This window comes from Solenopsis invicta, chromosome 7, assembly GCF_016802725.1.
Source record: "Solenopsis invicta isolate M01_SB chromosome 7, UNIL_Sinv_3.0, whole genome shotgun sequence".
NCBI lineage: Eukaryota > Metazoa > Arthropoda > Insecta > Hymenoptera > Formicidae > Solenopsis > Solenopsis invicta.
The window spans coordinates 6,194,406-6,215,807 of NC_052670.1; the positions used below are offsets into that span (position 1 = coordinate 6,194,406).

The 21,402-nt window shown below is 36.1% G+C and overlaps 1 protein-coding gene across 4 annotated transcripts; it reads left to right on the forward strand.

Annotated features, from left to right (window-relative positions):
- The first annotated feature begins 47 nt into the window (after positions 1-47).
- Positions 48-17,795, forward strand: LOC105198032. 4 transcript variants are annotated; one of them, XM_026130456.2, is made up of 6 exons: positions 3,505-5,044; positions 6,516-6,612; positions 7,470-7,643; positions 7,966-8,156; positions 8,414-8,778; positions 9,254-17,795. In XM_026130456.2, exons 4-6 carry the CDS (start codon positions 8,027-8,029, stop codon positions 10,112-10,114), a joined length of 1,356 nt encoding a protein of 451 aa, XP_025986241.1. In that variant the 5' UTR covers positions 3,505-5,044; positions 6,516-6,612; positions 7,470-7,643; positions 7,966-8,026; the 3' UTR covers positions 10,115-17,795. The 4 variants fall into 4 exon arrangements, with proteins under 4 accessions (XP_039308217.1, XP_011163003.1, XP_011163064.1 ...); XM_011164701.3 differs by lacking the exons at positions 3,505-5,044; positions 7,966-8,156 and adding an exon at positions 58-1,450; XM_011164762.3 differs by lacking the exons at positions 3,505-5,044; positions 7,966-8,156 and adding an exon at positions 63-1,450 and having other exon boundaries at positions 9,257-17,795.
- The last annotated feature ends 3,607 nt before the right edge of the window (positions 17,796-21,402 follow it).

A 21,402-nucleotide genomic window follows, 5' to 3' on the forward strand; every position in this document is an offset into this window, starting at 1 on the left:
AAAAAATTGTAATCTGAAAGAGAACAAATAGAGATAAAATTAATTGTTGAAAAAAAAATTAAGAATTTTTTTTAAGGGTTAATAATTTTATCATCTTAGAGTAGTTCCGAAGATCTTCCCCTTGCGTAAGATTCGAATGTCTTGACCACGATTAGAATTATCTATTTCCATTCGATATCTTTCATTTCAATTCTCGGTCAAGAAAACACCTATTCACGTGACTTCCGAGGGGAGGGTTCCTCTTCATCAGTGGTCCGTCGACATTATCGTCGCGTCGTTTTCGCGTTGTATCGCGTTTACCCTCGGAGAGATTTCAGCCCTCGAAACGTGGTAGCAACGGGGTGGCATTCCACTCGGTAGTCGCAGATGTCGGCTGTCGGTGGCGTTCGCGGGGCGAGGTTTCCTAGGGGTCGGCGGCGAACGGAGGGAGGGCGGATGACACGGGAGGGTGGTACGTGCAGAGCGGCCCTTCCGACCCCTCGCGGCGTACGGCGGTACGTACCGTAGGAGAATCGATCTAAAACTAGGAGTCGCCGCAGTAACCGCTGGGAGGAAGCCAGTGTTACAATTCGCGGGGGCCCCCGTCGTATGCGCCAGTGAAATCTTAGACGCACGACTGTTAATCGCACATACGCACGGCACGGTCGTCGGGCCAGGTACGTCCACGTCGACGGACGTACGTACGTCGCCGCAGCCCCTGCTCGTCGCTCCTCGCCGTTCACTCGCCCTCTCTCTCTCTCACTCCCACTGTCTGTCCTGGCGGCAAGGCAGCACAGGGGCGGCCGGCCGGGGGCGGCCGTACTTTAATCGCGGGATATAACGGAGGGTGTTGTGCGCTCCTCGCTCTCGTCTACCTCGCGTACGTGCGTGCGAGCGAGCGGGACGGAGCGAGGCGCGGCGCCGCGGGTGCGACAAGAACGACGAGCAGCATCTCGGCGAGGAGCAGCCGCGTGAAGAAGAAGGGAAGACACCACGGCCGTCAGGGATACAAGTCAGTCAGCCAGCCAGTCAGCCAGTAGTTACAACCCGCCGTTATCCGGCCAGTGAGTCCAGCCAGTCAGCCAGTCAGCCAGTCAACCAGCAAGTCAGCTAACCAGCCAGACGGCCTGCCAAGCCAAGTGTCGCGCCCGATAGGGAAGAGAGAGAGAGAGAGAGAGAGAGAGAGAGAGAGAGAGAGAGAGAGAGAGAGAGAGGGGGGGAGAGAGAGAAAGAAAAGGAGAGAGGGGCGAGGAGGCAAGGAAGAGAAAGAGAGACACCTTGCGAGGGTGTACGCGCGAGCAAGCTGGGCGGACAGCAGCGCGACCAGAGAGCACCATCCCCCCAATATATGATGCGACGTGCACCAGCCTTCTTCCTCTTCGCCTTGGTGGTCGTTCCTTCGGAATAAAGCCGCGCGCTTGCTGCTGGGACGGTTCCTTACCTGCAGGGCTATGACGTAATGGCAAGAGAGGTACGCATATACTTCCGGCAGTTTTCTTCCCTTTCTCGAGCGCATGTAGCATCCACTCCGCGAATCATCCCCGCGACGACGGAAAGGAAAGATGAATTCTCGCATTTCTGCTTATTTGCATCGCGAACGAGAGAAATCGTCGTCGTCGTCGTCGTCGTCGTCGTTGTCGTCGTCGTGGGAGTTTTCTCACCGCGGAGAGGACGCCTCTCGATGACCTATTTTCACGTGACCTCGTGACACCCGACGATCGGTCCTCGGCTTGCACCCCCCAGAGTGCATCACCCTCTCGGCAAGGCCGAACGGCCGAAGGGACGAGCCCTTCAGCCCGCTCCTTCCTCCTCGATAGGCGCGCGTTTCTCCATAAAGAGATGTCAGCGCGAATGCTCCACTTTTTCGCACGGCCTCATTTCGCTCTTTCGGGACGTCGTCTCTGTGTGCTTACCGAGATTGCCCTTTCGGAAGCCTCCCGATTGCAGGATTCTGTTTGTTCAAGCTATCCCTCGCGCGATTAATCCTTGCTATAATTTCGAACGTCTGCTCTCGTGAAGATTTATTTCTCTTTATTGAATTATGCCGCTTGTGCACTCGGAATCCTACCCCGATTCTTCTGGATTTCGTCAGTTAAAGATATCGGGGACTAGGGGTTTCTCGATAATTCTTGAAACTCCTAATCCCTTCGCACCTAGCACATCCATTGTGATGGACACGCTTTTTCTTCATTTGTAATATGGAAGCACATAGTTGTAGAGATACTGCTGTTGTCCTAGTTTGTGGACATGTTCTGAGTTATGATTCGAGTCGTTTATCACCATCCGCGATTTCTAAGGGGAATAATAAATAGAGAGGAAATATGTTCGAGAACGTGTATCTCTTGATAAATAGAGAATCCGGTCTGGAATATTTAAGATTTTCCTCATTTCTGATCGTTTTCTTTCGCTTTAAAATATCATTTTATCAGCTTTCCTTTTGCTAATTATTAACACATTTTTCTATTAGCTAATTGACCTCGCATACATCTTTCTTAATAATAATTAATAATACCTTTTAAAGATAATTCCTAATTATTTTGAAAGCGTTGAATAATAGCGTTAAAAAATAATGAACTTTCTCATGTTTCTGAAAAGTTGTAATCTTTATTGTGGTTTCTTTTGACTCATAAGTTTCATTTTATTTCATGCGAATGATTAGAATCCCTCTTGTATAATTATTATTTCTCTTATACTAACACAATTTTCTATAAAACTTTTAACGTTAGTAAAATCTTTCTTGTTATTTGACTCATACGTACAGATTTTTTCTTGACGGTTTTTTTTCCATTTGCAAAGTCCACTTCATCATTTTTTTCCTCACTAGAAGCGAGTTCGTCGCTTTTACGTGTTCACAGAGTCCTTGCATCCGCTAGAAACTTTCTTCACGTTTTTCCCGCTCATATAGACTCGTCCTCATTGCCTTCTTACAATACACCCCACTACCCGCTCGTAGATTCTGTTTCACCGATTTGCAGGATCTTGGGAATCCTTGTATCATCATCAGTTCCTGGAATCTTCTTGAAGAAATTCGCAAAATACAAATTTTAAATTCAATGCGCTTTTTGCAAATATTCTCTCTCGACCTGTTTATATTGAAAATTATACACAGAGCAGAGTCGCGAGAATGTTACTCTTTCGTTGCTGGAATGCTTTTCTCGCTCGTAGAACGCTCTGTACCTCATTGTATGTTCGCCCGTCGTTATTTTGCATGCTCGCAAAATTCTTCTCGTCGTTCTGCACGTTCGCGGACTCTTCCATGCAAAATCTCTGTCATCGTTTGTCACGTTTCACAAAATTCCTGTATATCTTTTGTTTCATTGTACATACAAGCCTCTTTGCGTATTTACAGTTACACATCAGATTTTGGAATATTCAGGAATATTCAAAAAAAAAGATCCTTTCGATTTTTCTATTTAGCTCTAATTCTGTGAGATAAATTCATACAGAATAAATAATTAAAAGAATATATATTCAATTCTAAACTTTGTATTAAATGATTTGTACTTAAATTAAAAAAGAATTTGAGAGAGCTCATTTCAAATTTCTTGTTAAAGAGTACACCTAAGTTCGTAATTTCAATGAAGAAATGTATATTTTTGTAGAGTCGATATTTGGTACAGTTTCATACATAAATAAATTAAAAAAAAAATATTTCTAAATATGGAGAATCGAATGGTTATGTTTCTTAAAAATATATATTTAACGCAAATAAATGTCTAAGAGCAAATATCCAAAAACGCATAGAAAAGACGTCGTTACAACAGGGAAATTCCCTTAAATATTTGTTTTGCGTTATTCTTGGCTTGTTGGTTATTCCAAATTTCACGACTTTAGAATCCTCCGAGTGTAACGGGTTTAAGTAAATCAAAAATTCGCCGTCGACGGCGGCGGTTCTCGACGATACTTCGTTAAGGAATGCACCTGGGTACATTCACGTTGCAGCTGCAGTCGGCTCCCTATTTGCTCGTTAACACGTTGCGATGTTGTTTACTAAGTTCCATCCACGGCGAGTTCGCGGATGCGAGGGGTTATTACATAAAAAGAGGTTGATATCTGTATTGCTAAGATAAATATTCAATTTTAGGCCTTTGGACTTTTAAATCTCTGAATTTTTGAATTCTTAGATGCTGGGCGCTTTGATCCCTACAGTCTGAATTCTCTTTGATTCGTGTCAAACGTCTCTGCATTTTGATGCAATATTGTGAATTATTATTCGTTTAAATTATTATGGTATTATTAGAAATTTGTATGCCATTTATATCACATATAAATTTCTAGATTCGTAGGTTTTTCTTGGTTTTTAAGTTTTTTAATTCTTGAAGTTTATTATGTTTTTTTAGCATTTCATTAAAGAGATATGTCAAATCATTAGGTAAAGAAAAACATAAGCGTTTGAAGCATTGCTTTAAATTCCGATGTTTTTCAATTCCGGAATATTTATCGTTTCAAGGAATAATAAAATTTATAAGATAATAACGTACAAGTACTATAAGTCGTTCATACAAAATAAAAATGAATAAATAGAATTTTTTCACATCCGATTAAATCGAGCACTCGTACATCTTGCTGTGACTCATACTGAATAATTACAAATATTAAACAAATACAATAATGGTATATTAATATGGACAAAGAATGACCGGCAAATCCGACTGTACGCTGCATAGAATAAATAAGCGATATTGCAAGTTAAGACCGGTTAAACCAGGTCAGTGCTTTCGATCATAAACTGCGCACGCGTCCTGTACACCCTTAGCGCCACCCCGTTGAGGACTAGGGACAACCCCAAACATAATGCACCCCTTCGGCTCGCATTATTCCGAGATCGCTAGCAACGTCGTCGGGATGCAATCTCGCCGATCGAAGAGTGCAGATGTATCCACAGTGCGAAGTACGAAACGAGGCAGAGGCAAATATTTGCGAATAAATTGTGCAGAATAAAAGCATCTCAAAAGTAAATCGAATAAATTAAAGTAAATTAACGAAATAATTTATCTCCCCCCCGATAAACGCCGCAAAGTCTTCGAGTGGAAAGTTCATTGAAAGATACGTGCGAACCGTTACTGTAAGTGTATTATGCCGCCATGCATCTTTTGCGTTTACGTTTTTAATATGGATATTATTAGATGTGATCGTGTTCATGATTCGGTATAAATCAATTCTACGCTACTCAGTGTATGTAAATCTAACACAAGGATAAAAGCGAACATTCAAAATTTGCCTTGCGAATTTTGAATGTTCGCGGATATTGTGAATATTTAAATTTCTAGACTCCGAGTCATTAGAGAAGGGATATCCACATGGATTCTTAGATGCATGGATTTTCAAGTGAACCTTTAAGCGTTAGGTCTAAATTTAGAATCTTTCAAATTTTTATTTTTAAATGCATTAAAGTGCGATAGATCAAGAACATTGCACGTATCTAAACATTGATTCCTATTTGTTACATTTGACATAATTTTTACATTATTATGGTCTTTCGATTGTTAGTCATATAGTGAATTTAGAACAACTTTTATAATTCTGTATACTCTGCACGTTATAACATACATCATTTTATTTAATTTTTATTTAAATTGATATATCAGATTTCTACATCAAATAAATACATATAAATATAAGATATAATTCTTTGCTGTAATATTACATTAAAAGTTTGAAAAATGCAGTGAAACATTTGATAGTTTCATAAGTATACGAGATTTTATTTATCAACCGTTCTATGTGGCAACTGTGTATACAGAGCATGCTGGGAAATTATTTACTCCATTTAACATCTGGGCGACAAGCGTTTCCCGGGGGTCAGATAGTCAAGCCTTCACACGCTTTTCTTGTCGCGAATTATTTTTAATTTGTGTGTAAATCATTTCTTATTTGCGAGCTCTCTCTATTTTGTCTTACATTCTACAGAGCATAAGAAAAGTCTATTTTAGTAATTTATCGTTTATGCATATATGTACATATACTTATATAAACATATATATATATATATATATATATATATAAATTTTGCAAATTTTAACTGCTGCACAATATTGCATTTTCTAAAATATTTTCTAAAATACGAAAAAAATTATAACATTGTAAATCGCATATTTTCACTAATGCCAACACAAGTTTGCCATTTTACCTTTTTTCTAGTGTTCAATATCTTTATTTTTACAAAGCGCTTTTAATGCCTGCAAGCTTGCACGAGCTTCCGGAGAATATTTAAGGTCAATAATAAATCGCAAATGTCAACCATTTTTAACTTTACCGTGCATTAAAGTGCAGTACACACCGACATTTTTTCACTGCACTAAAATTAATCGATGTCAGATGTCATGCCCTTTCCATAAAAATTTCTCTTTCTTTCGCGTGATTTTCATCTTAAACTATGTTTAATATTTTTCTTGTGAATTCCTATTCCGTTTTTCTATTCCTATTCCATTCTAGTTAAAAAATAATAATTTATATCATTCGCGGGTGCATTTTAGTGATATATTTTAATTGCTGTAAGCGATAATATTAATACTAATTACCTGATATTTGTGCAGGAGTTACGGACCAAGAGACCTTTTAAGATATGGGACAGCTGGCGTAACGTAAGAAAAGGACTGGTCGTTAGCAATTTCGAAGAGTTGATTATTCGAGGTGAGAAATATCTATAATAAATTTAAATCTGCATGTAATCATTATACACACATTAAATTAAAACTAAAAGTAATTACAAGTTAAATTTATAATATATCTTGAATATTGGGAAAACTGCATTCTATCATCATTGAAATGCACCTAACAATATGCATTTTATTTAAAAATACGCTAATATGTCTGATGTAACAAAATAAGCGTTTTTGAAGTAATTTCATTTACTGGTGCAAATTCGCAATATAGCGGATTGTACGTAATATATGTATACATATATTTTTTTTACGAGATTTAAGATGGATTATTGGTCACAAGATACAATTCTTTTCTCAAAGCATATTTTTTTCCAAAAAAAAATTTTTTTTGGAAAAAAGAAAAAAATCTCAGAGAGACTTTCAGGAAGATGTTAGATTCTTTACAAAAATTCGATGCGTGTTGCGCCGAGGATAATTCCCGTAAGCGTCACGCATCGTCCTTCCGGAGCACTCTCTTTCTACCTGTCCGGCCGACCGACGAAGAAATATTTCCGGTCGGAAATATTTCCGCGCGGCGTATCATAACGCGGAATTGCATTATCTGTAAAGTTCCTTTGAAAGTGTCGCTCTCGCAACACACATTTCTCGCAACATTTCTCAGAAACAAAGCGCCGTTCGTTCGTTCGTTCGAGGACGCACCAGCATTATTCGCAACTGCGCCATTCACACGATTACACAGTACATGCGACACGTGGCACACGCATATGCACACTCCCGTACACGGAATACATAACATACACGCATACGCCCACACACTGACGTTGAAGCGTTATCAAGCCTGAACGCCATCTGACACCCCAACCCTCGGCCAACCCTTGCTTTCAGGTAAGGAAAAGCTGGGCGTGCCACAAAACGAGAATGTCTCACTAGTTTTGGAGTCGGACGGTACGCAAGTCGAGGACGGCGAGTACTTCAAGACATTAGGAAACAACACGATCCTGCTCCTGTTGCGGCATGGTGAACGTTGGTGTCCTACTGGCGTCGACATCATACGCGCTGGTAGGTAAAAGGGGCATTACACAGATCGACTTTAGGAGAAATCGGCAACTTGGTTGAGGAAGCGAAGGTTGAAGCAACATGGACAACAGAAAAATTCAAAGAGACATCTAAAGAAAACGAGAATGTTTAAAGGTTTTTAAAAGAGCAGAACACCTTCAGGATACCTTCTAGACATGTATCATACGACACATTAAATGCACCGAATCATTTCACAAATAAATATTGAACTTTTACAGAGAGAGACCTTTAAATCAACCAAGTAGCTTTTCTTCTGCTCTCAAATGTCTCGACTTTCTAGATTTTTGAATCCTCGAATATATAGCTTCTTTAGTGTCATACGCGCTGCTATGTAAAGGGGATATTACAACGATCAACTTTGGTTGATGGAAATCGACAACTTGGTTGAGGAAACTAATCTCGAGGCAACTGATAAAATTGAAACTGATCAAACTGAATTACATGTGGATCAAACTGAATCCTTACACACACACAAGCCTTTAAACGATCAACCAAGTAGGTTTTCTTCTATTCTTAAGCTCTCTTTAGATGTATTGGATTTTTTAAAACAATCTTCTTTATCACCCGAAACCTCTTTAGACTTTTGAATCCGTAAGTTATTTGGCTTCCTTAAGATCTGTGGATCTCGCACTCTTGCGATGGATCACCGGCACTGATTGTCACGCCTTGCAGCACCGAACACCACCCGTATCTCCTCGCAGCCGCGTAATTCACCGATAACCGCTCACTCCTTCTCTCTTTCTCTTTCTCAGCAATTTCGGCGATCCCAAAAATAGTCTGCGAGACGATCCACGCGCTGGAGTTGCACGATGAGACGCCATCGTGGAAAATCATGGACAATAAAGGCCGAGTCACAGTGGTGCTGCACTGGGACCAGCGCTCGTCGTCGTCGTCGCAGGTGCAGCAACAGCAGTCGAAGGCAGGCCAGGATGCCCAGACTTCCAAGTACTCGCCGACTAAGAAAGCCGACCTGAGTGGCGCCCAGCGACCGTCCCTGGTGATCCAAACCAGCTTGGACAAGCTCGGCTATGACGGCAAGACGACGCACTTGCCCGGCGAAATCGCCCAGACGCGGTATACCAGCCCGCGAATCACTGTGATAAATCATGACGATATGGTATATTCAATCTGCAGTTTTATTACTTCAAACTTTAAATGTTTCAGTTCAGATTTCAAGTTCCTAAATGTGCCGCAGAATTTAAAGATATCAATGAGACAATGATCTAATCCATTTTCCTAAAGTTCTGAGAAAATTAATTCGCTGATGTTTAAAAAAATAGGTCAGCTTAATGTGAACACTGAACTTTTCGATCTCAACAACGGCTCTCAAGTTTTTTTATCTGTAGAATACAGTCAGTCAACATTTTCTAAAGTCTATCAATAAATTGACATAAACTATCGTATTACCTACAATTAAAGTGGTCAATACATCGATTCTTTAAGGTTATTAACAAAGTGAAGTAGAGAATCGTTGCAACGTTATATGGTCTAATTTTTCGATTTCAATCATGTTATTTGTCTTATTTTTGAAACGTTGACGCATTCTAAATGTAATCATTTTCTGTCACGCTGTAAGCTTATCTTCATCCTAGCAGCAGCAGCCGATGCCATCGCACATGCCGGGCCGTCTGGTGAAGCAAGGCACGAATTCGTTCGACAGTACGACCATCCACATACATACACCCGAGTGCTCCAACCACATCCATCAACCGGTCGCGCGGAACGGAAGTCCGGTGAATGGCGCCGATGGTGGTGCCGTCGGTGAGTGTGACTTCCATTGCTGCGCCCTGCACGAGGAGGGTCGCAGGATCGCTGTGCACAAATCGGTAGCGACGTCACCAATTCAAGACGCGCAGCATGCGTATCAACACCCGCATCATCCGCATCAACAGCAACAACAACAAACGCAGACGCAGACACCATCGCCACAGCCGCCATCCTCTCTGTCGGACGGCACCAAACGACCTGGCCTCAGCAAAGGTCACGTTCGTTTTCGTGATACCGCTGACGAGGAGTCAAACTCGCGTCTGGCAGGTGCCGTTGGCTTCCATTTACATCACAATCATCATCATCATCATCAAGAGCACGATAGCTCCGAATCCGAGACGGAAAACACAATAATGGAGGACGAAATCGTGACCTCGGAGAAATTTTTGCTGCTGATCGATCAGCTGACGGTCGACCAAAAGCACCATCTTAGCATCAAGGACATTGGCATCATATTGGAGCGACTTAGCTCCAAAATCCTCGACGTCGAGCGGCTGGATCGCGAGAGCGAGAGCGAGGAGTGCTACAATTGGACGATCAAGGCGATCATACGAGGCGATGTTTTGCGGGAGCTCGGAGTGATCTACAATGGGAATTATTACGCGATCTCAGAGCATCCCGGCTATAAAGAGGAGTCCGAAGAGAATAACGAGGATAACGAGGAGGAGGAGGAGGATAGACTTTAATATGATGCTGTTTTACTAGATAGATAGATAGATTATACACCTATTTCAGGTTATTATTAAATTAGGACACGTTGTAAACGGAAATAAGGACGGGGATATCACGTGGTATCTCCATTGATTCCGAGGATTTTTTGAAAATTGATTAAACCCGAACTTTCTGTGATTTTTTCTGAGAATCTCTCTAACATTTCCTAGAATTTTCCTAAGATCTTTATGATCCCTCAAGGATTCCCAGTGAGCTTGGGTTTTCTTAACATTTTCTAGGAATTTTTTAAGATTAAGAGATGCAGTAGCGTTGTCTCGTGCCAAATATATGAAAGTTCTACAGAATTAACCGCTTAAGGTTTGCTGAACTTAGGATTTTTTAGATCGAATCTTTTAGGATACATCCTAGAAAGTTTGAAGATTTCAGAATTACTTTCTTAGGATTCTCCGTAAGATTTTTTAGGAGATTTCCGATATTCTAATCCTATAAAATCTTAGGATTCTCTGTAAGATCCTGTGTGCGCTTAGAATTTATAATATTAATCTTATAAGTTTCTAGGAGTCTCTAAAAATTTTCTAATTCTACAAATATCCAGAATACGTTTACTTTCAATTCAGGATACTTTTTAAAAAAATATTTAGTTTTAATATTTTTCAAAGAAAGAAATTTCCAAATTGTACTGTTTTAGATTCATATTTTTTTAATTATAGGGAATTTAATTTTTTTGGATTGTAGTTTATTCGATAATTTGGATCCTGGATTCCTTAAATTATAGTACCTTAGATTTTAAATGTCGCAAGATATATCTTAGACTCTAAATGCTGTAATTTTAGGTGCTTAGATTCCAGGTATCTTAAATTGAATAGACTTTTGATCCAAACATCTTAGACGCTAAGTAGACTTTAGACTTTTTATAAATAGTAAATTTAAAGTTCCTTAGATCCTGAGAGATCTAAGTTTTTCAAGTCTGAACTTGAAAAGACTTCTTTTTTTTTCAACCCTGACACATTTTTCTGATTCTTTCGAGCTTTATGTTAAACATTCCTAAAACTGTCGTCTAATCTCGAAAGAGTTCTGTGAAAAAGATCCTTAAGAGATTATCGATAGAAGTCTCAATTAGCGAAACAACAAAGAAGGAAAAAAATTTTAATATTGTTTTATCAGAAAGGTAAATAGAGGTATAAATTATAATTATAAGAAATGCCAGTGCCATTATTGTTTAGTTTGACTTTTGTACGAGCTTATGGATATTAATCTTTAAATTGAGGAAACTTAGATAAATGTTTTCAATTTTTTACGAACCGTTGTGCCAAATCTTTCCATTTGTTATTATAATAACTTTGCATATCGGTCTAGTAATGCAAAGAGCAATCTCGAAATTCATAAAATCCTCGGATCAAAGATGAGATCCACGGAAAAGCGAAAAATGAGCGACGCGCGACGTGTACGAATTCGCGTCGCGGAAAAGAACCTAATTTGAAAGACGACAGAAGGTAGATTGACGAGAAGCGCATACATTTCTTCCGATTGTGTTTCTTAATAAGAGAAAAAAGAAGAAAAGACAACAAAGTAAGGGAAGAAGGAGATCGCGCAACGTAATGAAATCATGTGTAATATGATATAATATACAACTTTATTAAAAACCTAGTTCTAAAGACGGTTGTTGAAATATGTACTTATTAAAACTAGCATATACTTGTAGGAAACATTTTTTGGGATTACGGACGTCGATTCCGTAACCGTCCACAACACTGCCCACTCTAAAGAGAAGAGACAAAGTAAGAAAGAAAGAGAGAGAAAGAGAGAGAGAAAGGGTGAGAGAGAAAGAGAGAGAATGAGAGTGAGAAATAGACAGAAAAAGAGGGAGAGGAAAAAGAATGAACTAAAAGAATCATAAATATATAATGCGTAACAATCCGACTCGACAAAACTCGGCTAAACTCGATAAGACAAGTCTCTTTTCTTTTTCTTATGACGTGTCATTGGCTAATCCTTTATTGCAGATTTCAAACGTAGTTCTCATGATATTGATTAAAATTTACTTTTAATATGTATCGATTCAATAATTATAAAATAATTTGTAGATTCACGGATAACAATTGTTAAATGTGTTTCAAGCTTTTACTGTAGGTTTTAATTGCCTTGAGCAAACAGTGAAATATTTTAGAACTTATTAACAGATATCGAAAATAAGAAAAGATTATAATTTGAAAATAATTTCAATATAATTAGCAGCGTAGCAAACATATTTCTCGTAGCCTTTTTGTAAAAAAATGTATAAGTGTTTTTGTAATAAAGGATTAATTTATATTTTGAATAGCCGCGATCAAAGATGAAAATCTCGCGAAGGTGCAAGATCGATCGTCGACGTCGGAAACGATTGATGATAATCGAACGACGGATGGATAACACATGGCGAGCACTTGTATTAATCTATAAATCGCCATAGAGAATGCTCACTATCGATATTAAATAAAGATAAATGTATCGCGTGGCTGCCTTTAATTCATCGAACATCGCGGATGACTCACAAACCGCGCGAAGATCGACGTCAAAGCTAATGACAAAGCGACGCGATAACAATGAAGGTGGTAGATGAAGTTGTTTGTTTCTCGCCGACGTAAATTCTTTTTGTATATTTGTGAAACAATGTTCTTGTAGCCTAAGATCCTTGGATCCTCGGATTCTCCGATCTTCGATCACTTAGGTACTAGATTCCTTGGATCTAATTTTTTTTATATCATCTGAATAATTAACTCATTTTTTTCTGATAACCTGATTAATCAATGGATTTTAATTTTTTAGAACTTTTTTTTTAAACCTCAGTTTCTCTTAATCTTTCTAATAATAAAAATTAATAAACATTTTTAAACATATAAAATATTGTGGCTTGCTTAGTTACTGAGTTATTAATCTCTCAATTCTAAATTTATGTTGCTACTAATGCTTTTAATTCTACTAACTTTTATATGCTATTAATTCTTTTAGTGGAATCTAGTACCCATTTTATTTATTTTAGCTCATTGCAGTTACAATTCTCGGACTGGATCCGCGAATGAAAGTTATTCATTCGAAGCGGAGTATACAGGCAGTATTGCTCAAAGCTCTCTACTTCTCCTTTAGAATATAACATGAATGTTTAATTATATTAATACATAATTTCTTTTTGTGAACAATAATTAAGAAAAATACTGCACATATTAAATTTTAACGGGAGAATTTTGATATATTTTATTTTCTTTTTGTTTAAATGTGACATAAAAAATGTCAAAGGAAAGTTATCATTTTATAGTTTTATTACATACACTCACTACAAAAATTAAGTTATATTTTTATGAGTGGGATAGAAGTTAAAAGTTTCGAGCGATACTTTGAAAATACATATGCTTACATATGTACGCGTATAGATTACGTGTAACAGTATTAAACATAGTCTGAATCATTCGGAATTTACGTTAGCGAATGTATTACACGATTATAAGTGATATATTGATACGTGTTGGGGATACATTCTATGTGAAACTTTGCAATTTTAATATATTTCTATTGTAAGTATACTCGAAAAAACTGAGAGAAAGAGAGAGAAAGAGAGAGAGAAAGAGAGAGAGAGAAAGAGAGAGAGAAAGAAAGAGAGAGAGAGAGAGAGAGAGAGAGAGAGAGAGAGAGAGAGAGAGAGACATGATAGCACACAACGGGCGTTATTCGATATAGCGTATATAAATATATACATATATATATATATATAGATATATACATATATTATATATAATAATACAGCGCACTGTCGTGGGAAAACCACTTTATACATATATGTCGTCACGGTTATGGCCAACTCGAGGAATCACTCGAAAGTGAATTTTGGGGATGATTAAAAAAAAAAAACAAAAAAAAAAACAAGAAAAGACACCCACGTACAGAGGAAGCAGCTAAGCTCGTCATTCCGTTGGCGTTAAGATTTTCCATGTGTCTTATCTCATCTCGTACTTCGTTCGCGATCATCTTACCTTCGAGCGGATCGCAAGATTGTCGGAATCTAGGAATCCAGGTTACCTTGGATTTTCCGTTTTCGGACGTAGATCTTTTTAAGAATCTACGAATCCTAAATCGCTGTAAAGTGTATAAATTCCTTGGATCTGATATTCCTAGATCGTTCGACCTCTATTATTTGCTTAGATCATCGCATCATTAACTTTTCGAATTCTCGAGTCATCGAATCTTGATAGTTTGGTTTTTAACAGTCACGTGAACTTAAGATAATCAGAATAATGAAGAGAAAGGGGAAGAGCAAAGAAAAAGAAGAAAGGAGAGGGGGGGGGAGATAGAAACTGAATAGAACTGTTAAGATCTGTCGGAATGATCGTTTCTTTTTTCATTTTCAAAGAACATATGCTTTGCAATTGAAAGTTTCTGCTCCCGAGAACTATTTCACGATAAAAAAAACCCTCTACAGGTTTCTGGTCTCGTAGTGCCACTTTAAATAATAATGAATAATAATAATAATAAAACCAACAAATAATATTAATATTTACAATAAAATAATAATGGTAAAAAGGAATAAAGTTATATTAATTATAATAATTGTTATAAGTTGAAACTGTTGTTTCTGGTACATGCAGATACTTTACACATACATGCACACATATACACACACCTTAAACTAAGAACATGGCCTTCGTCGTTTATTTATACGTAGTCTCCTCCTATGATCCTTTTTTGCAAATAGTGCAATGTCCTGGAGTTATTTGAACAGAAATTAACTCGCATAATTATTAAGTATTTTTTATTTAATAACTGCTGAGATCATTATTTATTTGTAATTACCACAGATTTTTTGCATTTTTATGCAACATAAATTCGCGCGCGAATCCTTCAACTCTTTTAACATTTCAGCAATTTTAATTTTATCATATCTTCGAATATTCTCATATCTCTTAATAATATTAATACTATTATTAATATTATTATTTAAGTATTTATTATTAAGTAATTTATATTATCTACGACACTTGCGAATGTTTCCGATCGTATGAAACGATATTATTAATGTTGGAGGCTTTATTTTATAAGAGATTTTTGCGCTATTATTCCTATTTGTGCAATTTTATTCGTTATATATCGTTATATCAGATTGATATAATTATGATTCTTTCATCATAATAACGCGACTATTTCACGACCTATCGATCGATCGATCTGCAGCGAGCAACTGACGATCACCATAAGAGAGAGATCTAGCGTAAGCAACCTCGCATTATGATTACCTCTGTGTATCTGCATGACCGCATTACAATAACCTTTAACTACTTTTAAAGGAAGGAAGACATAGTCACTACTCGATATAGCAAAAATGAGAAATTTTATACAGGTGTTCCAAAAGCATGTGCCAAAGAGAAAAATCGAGATTGCGCAGCGTATCGAGAGTATACTCGAGGCTGGTATTTTATCGTCGCGACGACAATCTTTCCCAGTATATGTATAAATGTTAACACGCAATCATAATCTCTTAATCCTTGTTAAGAATTATTAAGAATATTTAATACTTCTTTTAAACTTCTAAACTGTTCGGAATCTGTTTTTCAAATGTTTTCATCCTGAGCTTTACGAACTCTTCAATTTTTAAAAACATCCATTTGAAGAATAATACCCACGGATTTTTCTGAAGCCTATTCTTTGCGTAACCCAGAAGAAATCTGAATAAAAAATAAATTTCTTTTCACGAACAAAATACACGTTTTATGAGAGAAATTAATTTTCAATGTCGCGCGAAACTTTCGGAGCACTTTGTATAAATATTCATACCGATCGCGAAGTACATTAGCAACTCTTGCCGCATAGCGATTAGCTCGTATTAATAAATGAATGAAGTAATTAATTAATTGCGTTAACTTACGAAGGTAAGATTCGAAACAATGAAGTAGGGGAGTAAATCAAAAGACGCGAATTCCCGCGAGATTTATCCAGGACGAGGTACTTAGGAGGAGTCTTCCCTCGCGAGAGGCACGTTGCCCAATATTACACGTATACAGTGTGTCGAGAAAGCATTCATATACATTATCATGGTTTTTTATTATCAGTATTACGTCATATTTTTCATAACGTTTTATGTTTAAAAATATTTTTATCATTGTAATATGTACTTATATTGTGTGGGATAAAATTACTTGCGACATAGGAGTAGATATAGTTAATATAATAAGTTTTTAAATAGTTATAAGATACGCACTAAGGATTCTAGATCTCTCGTGCTCTTGGAGTTCTTATAAAATATCAAATATTTTACACCTTGAGCAATTCATTTTTAGAATGCTTAGATAATAAGTTACATACATAAATCTTAAGTTATTTTTAATATTAAATTAATTAGATTCTAGATTATTTAAATTACACACACACATAAGAGAGTTATTTATATTTAAATGTATCTTTGAAAAATAAGCAACTATTTGAAATTTTGTCGAATCAAGTGTAGATTTATATGATATGTATATTTGTACAATTTGACACATTATTATAAGTACATTATTACAATATAATTATAAAAAGTTATCGCTCTTAAATAAGATTATCTTTTTACCGTGAAATATGACGCGAGCGCTTTCTTTGCACACCACGCATATATATATATATATATATATATATATATATATATATATATATATATATAAATAATATAAACTATATAATATAAAAACTAATCATGATCTGCAATCCTACACTGCACTGTCGAAAAGGAAACATAAAACAAGTAGTGCAAATTAAGATTTTTTAAGCATTAACGACGAGAGAAAATGGGAGAATTAATGTACTGACGATGACGACTTTTTTAACGTTTTATCGCGTTACGGATTATAATATGTGTATATATATACATGAATGCATAACGTACACAGTACCCTCAGTATAAAAAAAAGAAGAACACGTAGACCACATGTGTCTATGTATATACATATATATACAATTCATATATACGCGCGTGCGTGGAAATGTGCGTGTGATGAGAGTGCAGCAAGGATGTAAATAATAAAGATCGCATTATACGATTATCCACTGGGATCTATAATTGCCAAATGTATAAGTCACAATACATGCATGTATATATATATGTACATACATACATATAAATATATTTGTATGTATGTATATATGTATATACATATATAAATTATATAATATGAGTTCGATGCACAATAGCGACAATCGCATTATCCTGTGCGATTTTCTGGCGAGCGAGTTTTTGCACCACTTTGTTCGTGAATTTTCCTACAAAATGGTGTCTAAACGAATTTACGAATATTACTAATAAAAACGACAGCTCAATTTTTTATTCTTTCTCGCTTCTTTGGATTCTGGCACAATTGGATTAACAGATCTCTAAATCCACAGTTGCCTGGATCCTTCTCTTCGATCTCTTCATATGTATTTCCTCAAATCCCAAATCTCTCCCTCAAAATTTTATTTTGTTTTCAAGTAAGCAGATTATCGTCAATAATCATCGATAAAAAATTCACCAACAAAAAGGCGGTGCAAAATTGTGATGAGAGCATCATCGACAACAGACATTTCTCGTTAACCCTTTCTGGGCACGTATGTCGTGGCGTACGTTCCGAGATACCCAGAATACTTTGATCACGCCTAATATGTAATTCTATTTTTTTTTTTTTTTTTCATTTAAAAATAGCTAAATCAAGATTAAAGCAACAAGATAAAAGCAAAATTTCTCATTTCGTGAATCTCAATTTAGGCCTTCTTTTCTCAGGCGTATGCACAGGAAGGGTTAACTCTTCCATCGCACCGCTGTAACTGATGCATTTATTAAAAGGATCAGTAGAGAAGCGTCGCAGGATAATGCCCAGAGAGATTGCTCGATTGTTGAAGAGGGATGTTCCGCGCTGACGTCGAGCTTATAAAGTTACTTAATGTTAGACGGATGTTTTTACACGACTGCCACTTTACAATGACGCGAAGTTACAATTGTTGGTCTCGGTGGCCGGCGCGTATGTTTGTCGTCGTCGCACAATATAAAATTTTTGCCCAATCGAAGAGGACAAAGACACTTTACTTATTATTATATTCTGCATCTTCTTTCGTTTTTAAAAAACTAATTTAAATTTATTAATTTGGACTTATATTTGAAGAAAATAATTTACGTAAAAAAATTTAAACGTATTAAAAAATAAACGTAATAAAAAAAATAATTTTGTTTTTTTTAATGTGAGAAACATGTTACATTTGGCAATTGTTTTAATATTTTAAATTAATAATAAAATTTAACATTATATAAATTTAATTGTAAATTTTAAAAATTTTAATAAGAACTTTTTAATAACAATATACCGTAAATTAGAATTTGTTTTCGAATTAATATTTGTGTTTTGTAAAATATTCGGAAAAAGTTTATTAATTTTCTTTTTTAAGTTTCAAGATTCTTTTATATAGCTTAATCAAAAAATACAAAGTATGAACATTTAGATGCAATCAGGTAAAGCATTTTTCTTCTCCTAGATTGGTCAAATTTCATACTGTACACCAACTTCTTGTTTTCCACCGGTGTGAAGAACGACATTTTTCTCTATTATTTTTCTTCGCCGCAGAAAACACGACGGCGAACTCTGCGCACGGCGAATAAGTTCCACTGCGAACACGAGTCTGTTTCTCTCGACTACGGATTAATATACAGCCGAAATGTACCTACTATACGTAAATAAATAAATAAACAAATAAACAAATAGGTGGAAGAAAGTAAAAAGGAAGAGACTAGGCCGCTCGTCTTTTTGCTTTCATTATTAAAAAATTATTATTTTGCGTTCAACGTTCTTAAATGCATGCTATTCTTGTTAGAAATTAATTCATGCATTTTTTCTGTCCCGTTTGTTTAAATCAAAAAATTACTAAGTAATTTGTTTGATTAATTAACCAGTAGTTATTTGTTTTCTTTAAGAATAAATTACATTACAGTCAAACCTATTAACAAAATAAAAAAAAACAAATCTCTTTTTTAAATATACAATGTTTATGTTTTAAAAATTTATTTTAAATAATACAAAAATAAATATGTTAAATAGAGTAATAGATTTTTAGTTTTTGTATAATTTTTAATAATTGAGACATAATGCTTTATGTGCCTATGTGCCAAATGTACAGAATGTAACATTTCACTCACGCGCTCCCTATTAGAAATAAATAAACGCCAGCCAAACAGCTACTGTGCAGCCTACGCAGCGACCCAAATTTAGACCAACATGTGAATGAATCTCTCACATGTGCTTTGTTGTTGGCCATCTCTACTTTTCACATACATTAAAATCCGTAATTGCAAAACAGTCTCGACATGTGTTATTTTATTATGCCAACAGTGAAAATAAATTAAACGTAATCTTACTCAACAATAGAAATAAATTGTAAATAAATTGAAAAAAAAATCTTTTTTTCTTTTTTGTAATGGAATGTAATTTACATTCGTATATAATTCACTTTTTGCATCTTAAAAGCTTAACATTTTTAATTATTATTTTTAAATTAAAAAATAAATCTTTTTATAAATTTTTAATACATTTCCTTCTTATCACATATGTTTCTTACAATTTTCTTTGATTATAAATTTCTTAAATTCTAAATAATTGGTATGACAAAAAGCTTTGACATTTTTATTAAGTTTATTATTTATCACAGACAATTATGATCATCTTGAAACATTGCGATATTCGACTTCAAACAAATTTGCTGATATAAAACAGCTGTTATGTGCCAATTATAAATGACTTTTGCAAGCTGTGTAATCCTTTGTGTGTTTAAATTTAGAAATGAAACTTCATGACGACTATATGCTGTAAAATTGACTAACAGGTAAGAAGATATGATGATGATAAATCTCCGAGAAATCCGAGTAGCGCAAACAACAATAATTAGATTGAATTCTACAGGAAGAAACAAACCCGTCCTTTCTTGCTAACGGAATAATAGATGACGGAAAGTATCAAACTATAATTATTGCAATTAAAATTAGCAAAAGTTTGGTCTCAAGCAAATACCAAATAAATCAGTGTTTCGTAGACTTTTTTGAATTCAGCATGTAGATTTTATCTTTCTTGAATAATGGGTATCATTAGATATGGACTCTCTCTCGATCTTAGATCTTCCTTGAATCTTGGATACCGGAGATCATAAATTATTCCAGCTACCTTGAGTCCTAGACTCGCGCTTTTATATTCCTCGTACCCTGGTTAGTCTAACCCTCATATTTGTTGCAAAGCAACCACCCCAGAATCCGGATTCTTTAAATTCTAGGTCCTCTGAATTATTTAGCGCTCGTCTGTCTAGCGTCTCACATTCCAAGAATTTTTGAAATCCTCTGTTTTACAGGTCCTTCATTCTTTTCATTGCAGTTGTTTCAGTAACTATAACATCTGCAGAGTTCCTCTTACTTGTCAGAATAATCTCAAACGCTCCTCATACCCCACTATCCAGCGCATCTCAATAATTCTTCCACTCTTCGTTCCACAATTTTCACCTGATCCACCATCTCCAATATTTCGTACCCCATGTTGACTGTCGGCCAGCTAATTTAGCCTCGTTCCCTCTTCTTCCTTCATTCTCTTTCATTTCCAGTTTACTTGTTTGATTGACGCTAATGATCATACCAATTAGTAGTTTGCGAATGTATTTTCTTCACAATATCTGCTAAGTGAAACTGAAGATGAAACTTTTATGAATAATTTCACGATTATTAGTTTGTCTTTATCTTAATGCATTTGTGCATATCTTTAGAATTCTTTAACTTCATCTAATTCTGCATAGTTGCAACAGAAGTCATATGTACAACTAGTCATATGTACAATGCTCTAAGAAGGTTTCCGAGACATCCCAAAAATATACAATAAATGTACCACTTTGTACTGTATGCCCCATTTTCTTCTCTTTTTTTTCAGTTTATTTTCTTTCTATACATATTGTCCCCTTTCTCTTCTGTACACAATGCGTGTATACGGAATCAAGAAGATCTAAGAAAGTGTAAAATTCACGTAATGAAAATACGAAGCAAGCTTCTTAGTTGTTCGTTTCCCTTAATTTTGCATTTTGCATTTCACCGATTATTTTTGATACTAAATACCTGAGATCTAGATACTTTAGCTTCCCTGTTCGTCCTATTCTCTCCCCCTTTCTCCCCGCTTTTCCCTTCCTCCTCTCATCTCTTCACCCCTAATTCACCATTCATCTGAAACCTTCTCCACAACCACGTCAGCAACTCTGTGCTGCCCTTCTTCCGCGTGATCCAGCCAGAAATGGCAGGATCACCATCTCCAGG

Bases quoted from the DNA above. Each gene is read 5' to 3' on its own strand.
- LOC105198032 (XM_011164701.3), top strand. The intron at 6,613-7,469 runs GTGAGAAATATC...CCTTGCTTTCAG, and splicing joins CGAAGAGTTGATTATTCGAG to GTAAGGAAAAGCTGGGCGTG. The intron at 7,644-8,413 runs GTAGGTAAAAGG...TCTCTTTCTCAG, and splicing joins CGTCGACATCATACGCGCTG to CAATTTCGGCGATCCCAAAA.